The sequence below is a fragment of the Kwoniella shivajii genome, chromosome 5, assembly GCF_035658355.1.
Source record: "Kwoniella shivajii chromosome 5, complete sequence".
Taxonomy (NCBI): Eukaryota; Fungi; Basidiomycota; class Tremellomycetes; order Tremellales; family Cryptococcaceae; genus Kwoniella; species Kwoniella shivajii.
Window position 1 is genome coordinate 998,309 of NC_085912.1, and position 15,852 is coordinate 1,014,160.

Below are 15,852 nucleotides of genomic sequence, written 5' to 3' on the forward strand. Positions count from 1 at the left end.
CACACCGTGTTGTTGAACTTATTTGCCTCACTACGGGGAAATAAAAACCAACATGGGCCCTGTCACTTCATCCTGTATGAGAGCTCATTGGCTCTGATCAAGCCTCTTACGAGCTCAACGTTCCGGCCTCGCCGAACACAACATACTATGAAGAGTCCCGTCCGGAAGGTGCTTTGGCAGACAAAAAAACAAAAATAAAAGACGAACACCTTTTTGCATGTTACCTCATTAGCTAATGTGTCCATGTGAGGATAGTTGAGATATATGCTCAATCATTTGATGCCATTCGGATCGCGATCCTCCGTAAAAGATCTTTTGACGGTGCGTCAAATTGATGATTCTTCATACCAGTCTCTGTCATCATGGCTTGCCATGTCGAGACGAGATTTTTGAACTGCATTGAGTTTTCACTATAGAGTGAGAACTGTGCATTACGTGGTTCAATCCAGACTCTAGGGTATACGCTGCTAAGGAGATGGGTGATCGACGAAAGCAGGTTGAGAGTTAAAATCCCTCAAAATCAACTGCCACTTTTAATGAAAGTTTGTATGATACAAGTCAATAAGTGTTCACTAGTAGTTAGTCATTTATGTTGATACGCGGCTTATGAACGGATTGAACGGATTGAAGCGACGTTGACTGGGATTTTTCCTACTTTTAACTAATTGAGAATCACGGCATATCCACAAACGAATACAAGTCATAGGTAAAACCACATCGCTCACCATCGACTCTTTCATTATACTACAAAAATTACCTTTAAACGCGAATACCTGGAGCCCGTCAGTCCCGGCGTGACATCGTTTCTCCTAATGCTGTGATGCCTTCTCCACCTCTAACACCGATATCGATTCCCAATTCATCCTATAAATCGCCAATCAGCAGTGCAACAACAAATTCCACTCATGGTGGTACCCCTCAATCAGCTATCATATCCGTTCCAGCTGATTGGAGCAATAGAAGAACATCCTCATTATATAGCAGTACAGACAACAGACCAACTATGGAAGAAGAATCCTATTCAAGAGGTGTGGAACCTCCCGTAAGTGAACTGACTGCCAATGTTAATTTTCTTAAACAGACAAAGGCTGAGCTTGCAATCGGATAGATGTCTGCCTCGTCTTCCTCTTCTTCTTCACAACCTATATTCGATTGGCCGCCTTCTCGTTCGTCTCATACTTCAGCATACAGCAATCCAATACGGAGAGACCCGTTCCAACATGCAGACCTTTTCGAACCTCACAGTTCAAGTTCAGAAGATGATATCATTCCTCCAACGTTCGAAGCTCGCAGAGGCTCACAGCTTCGTTCGACGACAGATCCATTATTTCATGACGGACAACCCATAGATCCTGAGTTCGCCAGTGTCGGACCTTCCGTGGATGAGTACAGCTTCGATGCGCCCCCTTCATTCAACCGAACATTCTCCGCCCCGCTTCCTGTCCGTCTAGGTTACCTTCGCCATCCGTTACCTCCCATACATCAACATTCAACATCATCTCATCCTTCATCGTCGTCACTCACTCCCGAACCGCTTACCGCTAAACCACCTCCTGCTCCTTCACGCTCCATCTCACTCGAACTCGCCGACTCTTTACAATCGGCTATACAGACACTCCTTCATCTCTCACCCCCACACCTTCTTGATAATGCCAAAGAACAGTATTCAGGTTGCACGGTACAGATACCTGCGACTTCGTTGTCAGCTCTTCTTACTTCCATGAGAGGTCTTAATTTCTTAGCAGCCCATGCTGAGGAACTTGTTGAAGGACCTGATCATGGTCCGTTGATGAGGAAAGGAGAGGATTTTGATATTGGCGAGCTATTGCAAAATGTCGCGGACATGTTGAGTGGACAAGCATCGCATAAGGGCGTAGACTTTGTATTGTTTCATGGAGACGTTGGGATCAAGCATGTCAGTGTGAACGGAGATGGGGAGGGACTGAGTTATGCCTTGAGTCATGTGAGTAAACCTACAGTATTAATGTGACAAGGCCTGACTCGACGCAGATCATACGGCAAATCCTACTCGTAGCAAACAGGGACGATACTATCGAACTTGGGCTTCAGGTGATTCCACAGAGTCCCTCGCTTACGCCACGTATTGGTCGACCATTGACTGGTGCGGAAGTGGATCAACATCGAGCGCAGAAGTCGGCTTCAAGCTCAAGATCCAATTCTCCTGGCAGAACCTCCTTACATGCACCCGGTGGACTAAATGAAGGTCCGCTTTTATGCGTTTTCGAGGTGGTCCACAACATATCGCAGGGTGTAGACTCCACGCATGTCACTCCAAAAGCAGAACTCAGCCCTTTTACCGAACTAGCCGAACAAGCTCAAGCTTCAAAACCGATCTTCGAGACCCTTTTCTGTAAACGCTTATTACAAGGGCAGAATGCCACACTCAGAGAAGATGTACAGCCCTCATCGCCAACAGAAACGGGAATGCCTAGACGAGCATACGAGCTATCTATATTGCTACCTCGTGGGAAGCCCATCACCGAACCAACCCTCTTGTCATCGGAGGAAGAAGCCGTTCGTCAACCTTTCTCCACTGTCCAACTGGCTCGAGAACCGACTCTGCCTGAATTGTCAGACTTCGCGGAGTCACTACGAACCAAAAAAATCGCTATACATGCCAATCTAAGCAGTTTATTTGCTCGCCACCTGACGAGTTACCTTGCCGCTTGGGCTATGGATATCTCACATATACCGATTGATGGCGATGAATCAGATCGGGCGAAGACTCTGACAACCGGAAGACATGATTCTGGGTACGGAGGCTCTACTGCTGGGTCCACGCCGGCAGGAGATGTCCCAATGTCATTAGCCCCGTCCGCGAGAGATCAAGGTCGATTCATCATCATCGATGATGACGTTGCGGTCCTTCGAAGGGAGTTGTTTAGGATCAAAGCTGAAATACACCCATTATCCCTCAAACCTAGACTGAACAAACGGCCTTCTCTGACCGCAAGAACCCGCTCCTCCCCTCAAGTGCGCCAAGTAGTCACTCCACGTGCACCCAGTGCCGTACTCATTCACTTTACATCTCTTGCAAATTATAACCAAGTGCGCGATGTAGTATCGAGCTTTGTCGGAACGCCTTGGTCTACCGGATCCGGTGCTTACCTTCAACCCGAAGTGATGGTCATCCCTAAACCTGTTGGTCCTAGACGATTTCTCACCGCACTTCACACAGCTATCAATCAGCCCATTGTGGACCCATTCTTCTCACCAATCGCTACCTCCCCTCGATCACCGGGAGGTGGATACTTTGCCGGCGTCTCCCGAACTCCTACCACCGAACGAGAGAGTGGATTTTTTAACACTGTTACTGAAGAATCCTCTGAAGAAGCACCCAGACAAGACGGCATCCAAAAGCCCAGGTCACCGCTGGGCGAACTTCCGCCCTCCACCGCTCAGCTCGTTCGAACAGATCACGGGTTACATCTTTCGCTACCTACCCCGGGTGATATCCTGGCTACACCGGCAAACGAGTACTTTTCCAGTGCAAAGAGAACAACACCAGGTGGATCTGGTGCTTCTGGAGTTGTCATGCAAAGTCCAGATGGGCGACCATTTGGCATGTTCTTTGAACCTCCCATTGGTAACGGTAGACGGACATCTACCCATCGACTACCCTCCGACTCCATCAGACGGATCTCCAACAGCCGACGTGCATCCGGAGCAGGAGACGAGGTGCCTTCTTCGCCGGCAATCTCACCGAATACAGCGAGAAGAGTTTCGAATAACGCAAATATCGCTCATGCAGAAGAGCGAAGTAATTCGATTACTGATCGTCCTGGACATACGCGAATCAATTCTAGACGAAGAACGTTACCTGTTGCAGAGTCACCTGTTGTCGCTGTCGGTCGAGATCGCTCAGCAACTGTTACTCAAGGACAACGTCGTCCTACTCCAGGTCATTCGCCAGTCGTACCTTCTCCTCAAGCCGATCAAGGTGCCTTTCAGTCTCCTCGACTGTCAAAGAAAGCTCCTGCGACCACGACGATTGAGGAGGTGGAACCAGAGCCGAAGAAGGTCGCTCCTCGACCAGCCAAGAAGGTGGATAAGAACGACGTGGTCGTACCGCCTATCAATGTCTTAATCGTAGAAGGTGAGTAAACATATTGTAACACAGCTGACTGGACAGATAATCCTATCAATCAAAACATTCTGAGCATGTTTTTGAGGAAAAAGAAGATCAAGCATCAATCTGCAAAAGACGGTCAAGAAGCTGTAGAAAAATGGCGAACAGGAGGCTTCCATTTGATTTTGGTAGGTCCTTCGCATCGAAGACAACGCTGACCCATCGCTTAGATGGACATTCAATTACCTGTAATGGATGGTATTGAAGCCACAAAGGAGATCCGGAAAATGGAAAGGCACAACAACATTGGGGTGTTCCCTTCAACTCCAGGTCTGGAGCACGTTCGAACGCCAAGCATGGAGGGGCCAGTGCCCTCATCGCCGTTTAGATCATCTGTCATCATTGTCGCGCTGACCGCTTCTTCTCTCCAATCCGATCGAGTGGCTGCTTTGGCCGCGGGATGTAACGACTTTTTGACGAAGCCTGTATCGCTAAAATGGCTTGATAAGAAAATCGTAGAATGGGGTTGTATGCAAGTGAGTCTGAGCTTATAGCAGAACGTAGCTGATGGTTAGGCTTTGATCGACTTCGACGGATGGAGGCGATGGAAATCTTCTGACCCCAAAGATGGCAACGAAATGAAGAAAGGATTCACCCTTGGCCCTCAAGCAGCAGCTAAATCTCTCGCCAGCAGACTTCGAATCGAGAGGAAAGGCACGCGAGCTGCTGCACAGGTAGCAGCGAAATCACCATCACCTGAAGTCCACGTCCAAATACCCACTCCAGAATCTAAAGATTCAATCCCTCAAGCTCCCGTCCTTCCCCTTCAGCCACCAAATCCTCCTCCTTTGACGGAATCAACCGCAGACCCAAGCATGAATGCCGCGTTGCCGGCCAGTAAGGAAGTCAATGCGGATCCGATGGAGCTGATGCACAGGCTCAAACTCAGTGAAACGGATGGGCGTATAAATTCAGACGTTAATTCTGTAGAAGCAACCCCGGTTCAAAAGGAGAAGCCTTTGCCACCGTTACCTAGTGAATAGAGCCGCTCACATTCCCTCATCTCTTTTGCCTTTTTTGCTTTCATCTCAATGTATTCTGGTACCATCTTCGATCTAGTCAGATTCACGTGTTCGTAGTATATGCCAGGGGAAACAGGAAAATCATACATTGGTCAGTATCTGTAATATTGTTAGGAATTTTTGTTGCATTAGTAGCCAATATACATGCATGGCTTGACAAGAGACCTGTCGATACAGCAACGGGTATATACAAGAGAAGCAAACTCGGGATCAGACTATCATATCAAAGGGTAAGAACAAATTGTCCATCTTTTTTGGAAACTTTGAGAGCCTTTAATATCTCTGAAGACTCCACGTTCTTCTCTTTATCCCTACCGAGAGCGTCAATCCACTCTGCAAGGGTCACTTCCTTTTCTTCAATCTTACCTAATCGTTTTTTCAATCTTTTAATAGTTTTAGAATTTACTTCTGTCGAATCGCCATTCACAACAGTAGGAGTAGAATCTGATTCTTCAAACTTTCGTTTCTTGTTGGATGTCTCGGAAGTTTCAGCAAAAACCGGCGTCTCTTCGGCTTTGGGAGGGTTCTTGGAGTTTGCCTTAGCGCCTGTGCCCCCCTTGTCACCTCTTCTCTTCTTCTTCTTATCCGAATCACCATTTATGGAAGTCTGCGCAGTTTCTGGGACCGGTGTGGATTCAGCTGAAGCGCCCCATGATCTCATTCCCTTTTGAGGCGCCATTCGGTTCATATCTGTCGCATAGGATCTTTCCACCACTCCACCATATCCACCTCTCTGGAAGCCTCCCCGGCCACCTCGTCCAGGAGGACCACCTCGTTGGGAATAATCTCGTTCGGGGGCGTTGAGTTGGTTTAGTCGCGAAGGGTGAATAGAAGAGCTAGCAGTAGCAGGAGCGATAGGGGCAGGGGTAGCTGTAGGCAGGGGCGAAGGCGCGGCAGAAGTTTCAGCGGGGTGGTTGGCCTGAATTTGTTCATTCTATCATAGGCATGAGCTTAGAGTAATTGTGACCATGTGAAAGCAGCTCACCTTCTTCGGACCTTTGTATAAAGCTCCTTGATATTTTTCAGCCTCAGAAACACAAGTTGTATGACTCTTGTACTCTCCAGGACTTCTGAAAGTGGTGGAGCAATCTAAAAATGTTGTCAGCCGCTGCAGACGATATCAACAAGCCATCAAGTCACCTAAACAAGTAAAAGAAGCATGGCATCTGTTACGATGTTGATCTAATTTAGGCTTTTTGACGGTATCGGCACAGGCATCACATCTACGTAAGGTGGAATCAGTCGTAATCGAGAGGGGAGAGCCAGAGAACTTACTGAAAAGAGACCATATTGTTTAAGCAGATTGTAGAGGTTCCAAATTATCGATAAAGGAAAGAGAAGAAACAGTGAGCGCAGAAGTGGATAAGATGTTCTTCATAACAGTTTTGCTGAACTTTTGAAAATTCCTCTGATGTGCCTGACTGAGACTGATGGCGGTGATGGCCGCGGAGCGGGATCAAATTGTATAGTCATCCAATGTTTTCCAAAGACGCGTTGTGTGTGAAAGATCACCTCAACCTTCTCGATCTCAATTTCAATCTTCTTCTTCCTGTTTTGTGTCCCACTCCGAATCTGATCCCCTCTTGCGAGTATCGATATTATCAGAATCAATCCCAACATACTCAAAGCCATCAGACCGAAAACTATCAGATCTGACATAATCAGATAACATTATCAGCTCATTCAAAACCATATCATCTTCTTCCTCTGATATAACCAAGAAAGATGTCACGTCTAGGCCCAGAGCGTGAGTGATTATAGCTGTACCTGCAATACAACAGCTTTCATTGACTTCTTGTCCCGTCACTCTTTCAGCGCGCATCAATTCTAAGTTCCTCACACAACACCGTGGTGAAACGATTCGTCTCACAGCGAAAGTGGTAAAACTCTCTGGTGATACAGCTACAGTAGAGACATCCGATGGCGCTGCCGTGGGTTTTCTCTGTCACCGTTATAGCCGTCACGCTAACATCACTGTCAATCCTGCATTAGCTCGGTGTTCACCTTTCACGAGTAAGCTGAGTTCTGGAATATTCCGATCCAAAGCTAACGGGAGATATAGGACATGCACATTGGCGACGGTTACGTAGAGATCATCGGTATGGTGAAAGATGATTTGAGTATCAAGGCTCATACGTATATCGAATTAGGTAGTAACCTTGGTGAGCTTCTACTTTTCCAAAAACTGGTTGTTTTTGCTGACGAACGAGTCAGATATGAAAGCGGTTAATGCTGTAGTTGAGTTTGCTCATTCTCCCAAAGGCCAAGGCGTTTTCCTTTGAGAGGGATCTAGACGATAGTGTGCTGTATATATATACCTGATTGACTGAGAAAAATACCCCGTCCAACAGACGAAAGAGAAATAAGAATACAATGTTAACATGCATGTGATGTGATATCATACCGGAAAATTCATGACCAGGATTGATCTCCTCTTTGTCCTCCATCAGTCCAACGCTTCTGACCCCTGTGGATTACATGACCCTTTGGTAACATTATGCTGCGTTTCGAAGTACTGCAAGGAGCGTCATAGCAGTCAGTCACTGTTCCACTACGTGAAGCATGAAGAAGAGTGGAGATTTACCGAGAATGACAGAATCTCCACGCAAGAACATTTTTCTGTGGAGATTGGTGAGTCTAGATCAGCTCCTGAATCACGGAATTGATATTTTTAAGCCTGTCCCGACTCACGAAATGAATCTATCCTTGTTCACGGGTTTCTTTCCCTTTCCTTTTGGTGTTTCTGTCCACATCTAAATATACGACAATCAGCATCCACAAGTGCACAGCACCACGCATGAGACCCAAACCATAGCCAGATACGTCACTCACCTCCTTCACATTCTCCAATACCATATTACAATGTCTATCAAAAGCTTTCACTCTTGCCAACAGCTTTTTGTTATTCCTCAATGAGATCAACACTTGTGATGAATTTCGCACTGCTTGTTGTAAGACTGACAGAGGTCCTTGAGATATTTCGTAATCTTCCAATTCTCGTAACTGTGCTTCGTCGAGCTCGGACTTGGGCACGTGGGCGTATTGACTATTGGATGAGCAGAAATATAAGAAGGAGGGACTCAGCGAGTATCTTCTAGAATCATCTGACCGAAAGTATGCTCACCTCATGATGCGCTAGGTGGCTTTCCAGTCGATATTGATGTTGGTGAGAAGCTACAGTCGTGTCGTATTGAGAAAGTGATCGAGGACTAAATGTGAATGACCAGAGTGTCGAAGTTGTTGAGATAATGAACATTTACTTTGTTGAGATTGATTTACAGATGAAGAAGATAGCATGAGGAAGAAGCGTGGCGGCGTATTCCGGCGATATATCGAGTGTGGCACTATCCATTGTGATGCGATAGGATGATATAACATGGACACCTCAATGTAATCCCTTACTGTTATACATATGCACAACATGATAAATACAAAACGAGGTCCCATCCATTGTGTCTCAGAGAAGATCCTCGAACGATCATCTGACAATTGATGTTTCCGCAAATTTGCGTGAAGAAACCTTGGCCTCAAACAACGCGTCAAGCCTGGGTGATTAATTCAGCGTCATTCAGACCGACCTCGACTTACTCATCCACTGTCCTATCCTTTGTTTCAGGAATATAACACCAAGCCCAAATGCAACCGAGGAATCCCAAGCCCCCAAACACATAGCCAACTTTCCCTTTGAGGTTAGCCTCGTCCGGATTCACGAGGTAGCTGAGAACAGTCAGCGATATCTAAAGAGGCTAAACTCACGGTATGACGATACTTGCTAACATCCCACAAAGTGAATTGACAAATATTCCTAAGCCTACCGTCTTTGATCTCAATTTAGCAGAGCTGATTTCTGAGAATATAACATATCCCAACGGTCCGATACTACCTTGATACACAAAGCCGAAGATCAAGGTCTGAGCGAGAATCAGCGAAGAGTATTACTGGTATTTACTCACAAAGATAGCCTCCACCCAGCTTGCAGCTTTTGTGTTGGAGATAGAGGAGAAGCCGATACCAAAATTGACAGCAGTACATCCAATCATTCCCCACAAGAACAAAGGTCTTCTGCCGAATCGATTGACACTGTATAGTGCTGTAAGATTGCCGACTACGCCGATTGCAGTAACTCCCACGCCAAGTTTGAAAGAGTCTGACGACTTAAAGCCGGCGAGCTGGAAGAAATAGGTACTATAGCCAAGCACAAAGATGACTCCAACGATCTGTTGGAGAACGAAAACCATCAAAGCGATGATGGTCCTGCGTAGATTTGTGCCTCGAAAGCATTGCCAGTAAGTGGTCTCAGCCGCGTACAGGTCTTCCAAAGCAATGGTTGCTTGGATTTGGCGTAGATGTAGATCTGCTTCCTTGGTACCAAGAGCTAGTAAGACTGCTTTAGACCGTTGGTTCTGACCTCTTCGGGTGAGGTACCAAGGGGATTCGGGAGCGAAAGGAAGACCAAGGAGAAGGATGAGTGGAAAGACCCATTGTATAGCACTGGGAAGAGTCAGCTTGTTGTGCTAATGGTATGAACTCACAATGGTATACGATAGGCGTATCTATCCTCCCTGGAGCCCAGACCTTGTATCACGCAATTTGCCATGAATTGACCGACTTGAGTTCTTGTGAGCATAGGCCAGACCAGATTGAGCACTTACCAACAATCCACAAATTGACGCACCCCGTTGTGATACCCCGAAGAGGTGTTGGAGAAATTTCCGCACAGTAAGCTGCAGCTGTAGATATATAAATGCCGAGGGCGACCCCATTAACGAGTTTGCCAATCAGAAGCAATGCATTTTGATGAGGGGGACAGAAGAACTGCATAAAGACCGCGGCAATCGATATGATACACGCGATTGTGATGGCTCCACGATGGCTGAAGGAGTGTCAGAGCACCCAACATATGAAGTCGTCACTTACCCAACACGATCTGCAATCCATCCTACAGCTAATCCGCCAAACATACCACCTATAGAAGAGACGGAGTTGAATGCACTTTGCCATCGTGCGGGGATAACGTAGTCCACTCCTAGCTGATAACCAAAGTCACGACGGTAGAATGGTACAGACAGGAGGCCAGTGCCAATTTGGGCGTCGTAGCCCCATAGTATTGCTCCAAGACCACAAAATCTGCCGTCAGCGGTGCTCATTATGATTGAGTACTTACAGCGACCACCAAAAAGCGCGTCGATAAATTCTTATAGCTTGCAAGGGACTAGACGCTTTTTCCTGTTGTGCCGCCAAAATGAGTGTATCATCTCCGATTATTGCACCAGAATGGTCCAGTTGGACAGTTGCATCCTTGTTTGAGGTTTCTGGTCGTGTTACATCAGGTTGGACTTCGTACATCAGTACGCTATTGCTGAAATCGTTAGCATGCCGGTGAAGCTTTTTCCACTCACGTAAGCATGTCGTCCGAGAATGCATCGATGTCTTTGAGGGGATTTGCTGCGTTCATCTTATACTCGGTAAATCTTCATTGCTGTAAGAATGCGTAGACCAATGGCAAAGAATCGTTTCTGTAAGATAGCCTCAATGCGATGTTTTTGGTGTCTTCAACAAGATGCTGTGAAGAAGAGTAATCGGAATCAGGGATGATCGGCCTGCTGTCAATTACCACAGGTAGCAGCGATTCGGGGTGAGAATGTCTTAATCACCGCGATCTACCGCGGACAAAAAAGGGGTGTGCCTGATCGGGCCAGAAACACCGGCGAGGGATTCTGAAGGAACATGGCATCTTTGTGCATACGTCTATCTACAAGCAATGTCCTTATGCTACGTAATTGAACTATTCGGCTGAGATATCCTTACCAAATGAGTACATTCCTTCGATTACACTCAATACTGAAAGGAACTGCATGAGCAGCTTTTGCCTGCATATACGTTAGTGAATCCCCTGATATCAGATACTTACGATTGAGATTGATCACCCGATGGGTCATTGGATGTCGCCATCAAATGGATACCGACGAAGCGGACTGGACATAGTCAGCAACAGTTGATGGTTATGTGCGACTTACCTTTCTGAACTAGCGAAGGACCATTCGTAGCGACACATTCGACCGGGAGGCTGGGGACGTTCAGCGCTAGTACCGACTTCTGAACTTACCTGTTCAATCCATCTAGCAGTTCGCACGCAATGTTCTCCGCAGTGTCTTCTGCGGCCATCGAGGGGGGCATCATCGGAGTGAAAATCGCAAGCTGTGCTAACAGCGCCAGACGGGTCTTAAGAAGCACCAAGCGAACCACATGCTGTGTCACAAGAATATTTCCCTGATTTGATGATCAGACAAGAGATCTGAAAGGGGAGAAGATTCTGAACTCACCTGCATTACAAGGAAGCTATTCAAAGCGTGCCCATTCTCTCCAACCCTGTGGAAAAAGTCGACGAAACGTGCGTGAAGCTTTGCCTCCCAATCAGTGGCAGGGCTGAACACGTCAGTGAATGTCATATCGTTCATAGACTCACCTGGCAGATCGAGAATCGTAAGCGTTTCGCAATCTTAGAGGATCGGGCACAGTCAAATAGGTGTGTATTGTCCTTTCCCGAAGCTCCTGTAACCGATGGAGATCCGCAAGAATCTCTTCCATCATTCTGGGCGTTTTGCGCCGTTGTATTGCGAGAGTGTCGTTCAAGATTCGAAACAGACTGGTATTCACATTGAACCCAGCGATCAGAGGGGTAGTTCCCGATGGTTGAGGCAAAATTCCTGCCCTCGTTATCATGTCGTCATCCACCTCCGTTGGAAGACACAAGTCGTATGCATCATCAAGTGGAAGGCAGATTGCTCGAGCGCGCTGAAGCAGTCAGCCCTGACAACAACAGCTAAACTCACCAAACAAGCGGTGCTTTTGTCCGCTTGGAAGAGAAGCTGAAAGTCAGCGCTTTTCCGGTGAAGCTAGAACCTACCCAGTATATTCTTCGACGTATTTCGGTCTCAATTGCATCCAAACCGTGATAGCTCTGACCGTCAGCAACATGCAAAGAACATGTACACCCACCGATTCCTCATCCAAACGTAAAGCGAGAGCTAACTGATTTGCTTGTGCCGTGGTGATGATATGAGCCGTGTTGTTACCGAGGAACAAGTGTACAATACCCTCGCTGCGGGGATTAGCTGAGACAAAATTTCAAGCGGAGGCCCTCACAGATAGGCAATCACAACTGGATGTCAGCATTGGACTTTCGAGAACACAACTTACTCATAGAACTCGTGATAGTGGTAGATTCCTGTTATTTAGCCAATGTCCTTGTATTTTTCACTTACCTCCCATATATGGCTCATTTTTGCTCGAGAAACTTTGATACATGTTTTTACCAGAGGCTCAATGTCGTCGTTTTCCAGATATACCAGGTTCCTAGGCACCTGAACTAACGTGGAAGCGATGACCGTAAGTGCCAGAGCAAAGAAGATGGGATCTGTCCTATCACGCCGTGCCGTCAGATCGGCAATGAAAGTTGGTCGATGTAGACAGGGCGTCAAGGGATAGACCTGACATTAGCAAGCATTGTTTTTTGAAGACTTACATAATCGAAAAACAGGTTGAGAACGTTGTCGATGGTCGGGCCGGGAACGACCTGGTCTATTGCGTCTGGGAGTGAGCCGAGAAATGATGTGGCCGGCGAAGGCAGTGGGATAAATGGTGAATGCGCTGATCTGAAGAAGTTAGCGAATGAGTTTGGACAGTATTACTCACGAGGCTGATAGCTTTCTATCAAAATCAGCACTACCAAACTCGGATACCACAGATGATTTCCTCGTGAGGTCGGGAGTGAGATGTGAAGAGTCTTGAATGAAGCCATGAACAGCGTCGGAAACGGCGCTGTGGGTTATGTCAGTAATGTTGCTTCAGTACTGTCATTCTACACTTGCCTCAAATCACTAAGGTCGTCAGCTTTGATATGCTTCTACTTCCACTTACACTGGTGCCGGTCCTTTTCTCCTGATTGCTTTCACCCGCACGCAATCGATCGCGAAGCGTCGACATCGAGCACAAGGGAGTCTAGCAGCTTCTGGATGATCAAGTGGAACGAGTGGAGATGGCTCGCAGCGTCGCCTAATCGTTAGCCGATACGGAGACAGTCAAACTCACTTTCCCTTTCTACATGCTTCACAACCTATCATGTGCTCAGTAGAAAGCCTGGAGTGATATAGGAGCTACGTACTCGTAAGACCAGCCAATCCGTAACCAGGAGCTTTCCCCTTTCCTTTTTTATTTCCTTCCCCACCACTTTCATGCTCTGGACTCGCTCTCAATGGACCCATAGTCGCTGACCTCTGCTTGCCTTTGTCCAACAAGCTTGATGGACCCGCTGATGATCCTTCCTGCAGAGATAACCTCTTCTTCTTTTTCTCTTGATCGCCCATTTCCCTCTCACTATCTGAATCTAAATTGTGGTTGAGACTTTTTGGTGAATCATGCAGTGTTCCGTTGACGTTGTATCCGGCCATTTTATCCTTTTGATCTCCTTTTTTTTCGCTATGCAAATTCAGATTCGAGGAAGGAATGGAGTTTCATTTAGCTACAGGAACCGGTCGCGTGTTGAGTGCGGAGATAGGTTCAGATGATATATGGGATTGCGGATGAAGAGATCCACCCCAAGTATTTATTCGGTACTCGCTGTAAAGATCAAGGGTGAAAAGATTGTCCGAATATATGTGAATGCTGTGTAGAACGAGAACGCCGAGGGTGATTCAACCAGCAACCTGAAGGGTGTGAGAAAAATGCGATGGCTTCGGTAGCACCGCCTTTCAAATCTGGCGTCGTCGATGATCCGCAATAAACGACCCGGGATTACGGGGTCAATCCCAGATTCGTGAAGGGATGCAGAGTGGGGGGAGGAATGGGGGGAAAGAAAAATCAGGTCTGAGTGTTCCTATTGACGCTTTGAGAATCACAGCATGGGTTCGGAGATGGTGAAATGTGGAATGGAGATGCATGAAGTCGCTTTTACAAATTGGCAGATATCGCTTTCCGGTTCAAAGTCATTTCAAGAACAACATGACAAAGTTATCATTATTAATGTTAGAGGTCTCTTGCACAGCCCCCAGAGTTATTTTATTAAATTATCTCCCCCCTGAACATCTCGTTCCTGGAAAAATTTACACATTCCTATTACTCGCTTCTGCATTCAGCAAGACAACATGCGAGACCATCGGTTATGAGGCTACATGGTACTACAATTATACAACGGTCGTTCATCTCATAGCACCAGACATCATCATCCCTCGACTTCCTGCAACATTCATACCATATGCAGCACCGTTGCTGCCCGGTGTCCCAGGACCGAAGCTTTGCCTCAAGTTGGACGGCCCTGGACCGACCGCGGATCTCGGGAATAAAGCCGATGCCGTACCTGGGGACGCCGGACCTGAGGGAGATGCCGGTGTGCGGTTGTTGTTGGTATGAATTGGAATAGTAGGTGTAGGTGTATACGGGTAAGATCCACGGTTGGGCGTTGTGTTGGCCCGATAGGAGTTGGACTGTCGAGCTGCAGCTGGTAGAGTGTGAGGAGGCGGTGGATTGTGACCTGGTACAGGTGGTGGTTGCATGATACCCGTTTTGACGGGGGGTGGAGGAGCATGGGGTGATGAGATTGCGGGATTGGTCGTACCTCCCAAAGTTTGACCTGCCATGGTTCGAGGTTTGACGGTGATGTTATCATGAAGAGCGTTTGGACGTCGAGGATCCAGTGTGCCGCGGATGGAGGGTAAATTGACAGGCAAAAATCGTCGTGCCAATTCATGAGCGAGTCCAGCTCTTGATGTGGAGGCGGAGAGCATTTTGGCGGGAGACAGGGTACCGGTGATTTTAGTGAGCGAAGTGAGCAGTTCCTCGGCTGGAAATTATCAGCGACGAACCAAGGTCAAGGATTGAAAGTGACTGACCGACTTGCTGTTCCCTTTCTGTCACTGTGGGAACTCCCTTATTAATCCTCACTTCCTGCCAAGCTTGTAACTCTGCAATTAAAGCACCGTTCTCGGCCAGAATATCATCGACCGTTTCCTTTGATTTGCCTTTGCCACTATCGACAACACCGAAATATCCACCTTCCTCGATGTGTTTTGACTTCCCCAATACCCTGTTCGACCATTCGTTATGCCTTGCGTGTTCATGCATTCCTTCCACCGCGGAGTAGTACCCTTGACCGCCTGTAGCCTCATAAGAATCAAATGTAGGCCCGAACGAAGCTGTAAATGTGGTCGATGATCCTTGCGGGATAGTGACTGTTCAGTTAGCGTTGCAATACAGTGACATTCACTCACCTCCTCGAGTTACGCTACCAAAGCCGCCCGACCCTCGCAAAGCTCTCTTCTCTTTCCAACGGTTCATTTTAAGGCTTGCTCGACGAATGACCGATTCAGAGAGTGAGGGCGGGTTATAAGACGCTTCACCGCTGACAGAAGATCGAAGGGATAGCGCAGTAGCATTTCCTGGTAGATTAGCGTTACGCTTGGCTGAAAGACTCACCAAAACTAGCACCTTCTGCCAACCTTTCAAGCAGGCTCAAATCCGTTCCTTTTCTCTTCTCCACTTGTCTCGCATCTACTGCACTGGTAAACCAATCGCCCACTTGCGGAGTCTTCTGCATTAATGCCCATCGCTCAGCAGACATGCCATTTTCATTATTCTTTGGTTGTATCTCCATGAGGAGAGAATGCAGAGACGCGCAAAAGTTGT

General features: G+C 47.2%; 7 protein-coding genes across 7 annotated transcripts; 2 read left to right on the top strand and 5 right to left on the bottom strand.

Annotated features, from left to right (window-relative positions):
- Window positions 1–820: 820 nt before the first annotated feature.
- Window positions 821–5,133, top strand: IL334_004110 (uncharacterized protein; the record flags this gene model as incomplete). The annotated part of the gene is made up of 6 exons (XM_062935833.1): window positions 821–1,042; window positions 1,109–1,963; window positions 2,011–4,117; window positions 4,226–4,278; window positions 4,321–4,626; window positions 4,735–5,133. The coding sequence occupies 6 exons, from the start codon at window positions 821–823 to the stop codon at window positions 5,131–5,133; spliced, it is 3,942 nt and encodes a 1,313-aa protein (XP_062791884.1).
- Window positions 5,134–5,395: 262 nt separating this feature from the next.
- Window positions 5,396–6,461, bottom strand: IL334_004111 (uncharacterized protein; the record flags this gene model as incomplete). The annotated part of the gene is made up of 4 exons (XM_062935834.1): window positions 5,396–6,106; window positions 6,158–6,261; window positions 6,313–6,395; window positions 6,448–6,461. The coding sequence occupies 4 exons, from the start codon at window positions 6,459–6,461 to the stop codon at window positions 5,396–5,398; spliced, it is 912 nt and encodes a 303-aa protein (XP_062791885.1).
- Window positions 6,462–6,897: 436 nt separating this feature from the next.
- On the top strand, window positions 6,898–7,454 carry IL334_004112 (uncharacterized protein; the record flags this gene model as incomplete). Its single annotated transcript, XM_062935835.1, has 5 exons — window positions 6,898–6,919; window positions 6,988–7,103; window positions 7,165–7,185; window positions 7,235–7,334; window positions 7,387–7,454. The coding sequence occupies 5 exons, from the start codon at window positions 6,898–6,900 to the stop codon at window positions 7,452–7,454; spliced, it is 327 nt and encodes a 108-aa protein (XP_062791886.1).
- Window positions 7,455–7,667: 213 nt separating this feature from the next.
- IL334_004113 (small nuclear ribonucleoprotein Sm D2) lies at window positions 7,668–8,301 on the bottom strand (the record flags this gene model as incomplete). The annotated part of the gene is made up of 5 exons (XM_062935836.1): window positions 7,668–7,687; window positions 7,757–7,791; window positions 7,864–7,925; window positions 8,005–8,218; window positions 8,297–8,301. The coding sequence occupies 5 exons, from the start codon at window positions 8,299–8,301 to the stop codon at window positions 7,668–7,670; spliced, it is 336 nt and encodes a 111-aa protein (XP_062791887.1).
- Window positions 8,302–8,650: 349 nt separating this feature from the next.
- IL334_004114 (uncharacterized protein) lies at window positions 8,651–10,319 on the bottom strand (the record flags this gene model as incomplete). Its single annotated transcript, XM_062935837.1, has 7 exons — window positions 8,651–8,717; window positions 8,761–8,772; window positions 8,929–9,083; window positions 9,126–9,582; window positions 9,705–9,780; window positions 9,825–10,045; window positions 10,090–10,319. 7 exons carry the CDS (start codon window positions 10,317–10,319, stop codon window positions 8,651–8,653), a joined length of 1,218 nt encoding a protein of 405 aa, XP_062791888.1.
- A 788-nt stretch (window positions 10,320–11,107) lies between these two features.
- IL334_004115 (uncharacterized protein) lies at window positions 11,108–13,622 on the bottom strand (the record flags this gene model as incomplete). Its single annotated transcript, XM_062935838.1, has 11 exons — window positions 11,108–11,147; window positions 11,190–11,198; window positions 11,279–11,442; window positions 11,496–11,541; window positions 11,639–11,967; window positions 12,172–12,274; window positions 12,547–12,594; window positions 12,868–12,993; window positions 13,093–13,113; window positions 13,264–13,288; window positions 13,337–13,622. The coding sequence occupies 11 exons, from the start codon at window positions 13,620–13,622 to the stop codon at window positions 11,108–11,110; spliced, it is 1,197 nt and encodes a 398-aa protein (XP_062791889.1).
- A 747-nt stretch (window positions 13,623–14,369) lies between these two features.
- On the bottom strand, window positions 14,370–15,820 carry IL334_004116 (uncharacterized protein; the record flags this gene model as incomplete). Its single annotated transcript, XM_062935839.1, has 3 exons — window positions 14,370–15,010; window positions 15,060–15,398; window positions 15,643–15,820. The coding sequence occupies 3 exons, from the start codon at window positions 15,818–15,820 to the stop codon at window positions 14,370–14,372; spliced, it is 1,158 nt and encodes a 385-aa protein (XP_062791890.1).
- Window positions 15,821–15,852: the final 32 nt, after the last annotated feature.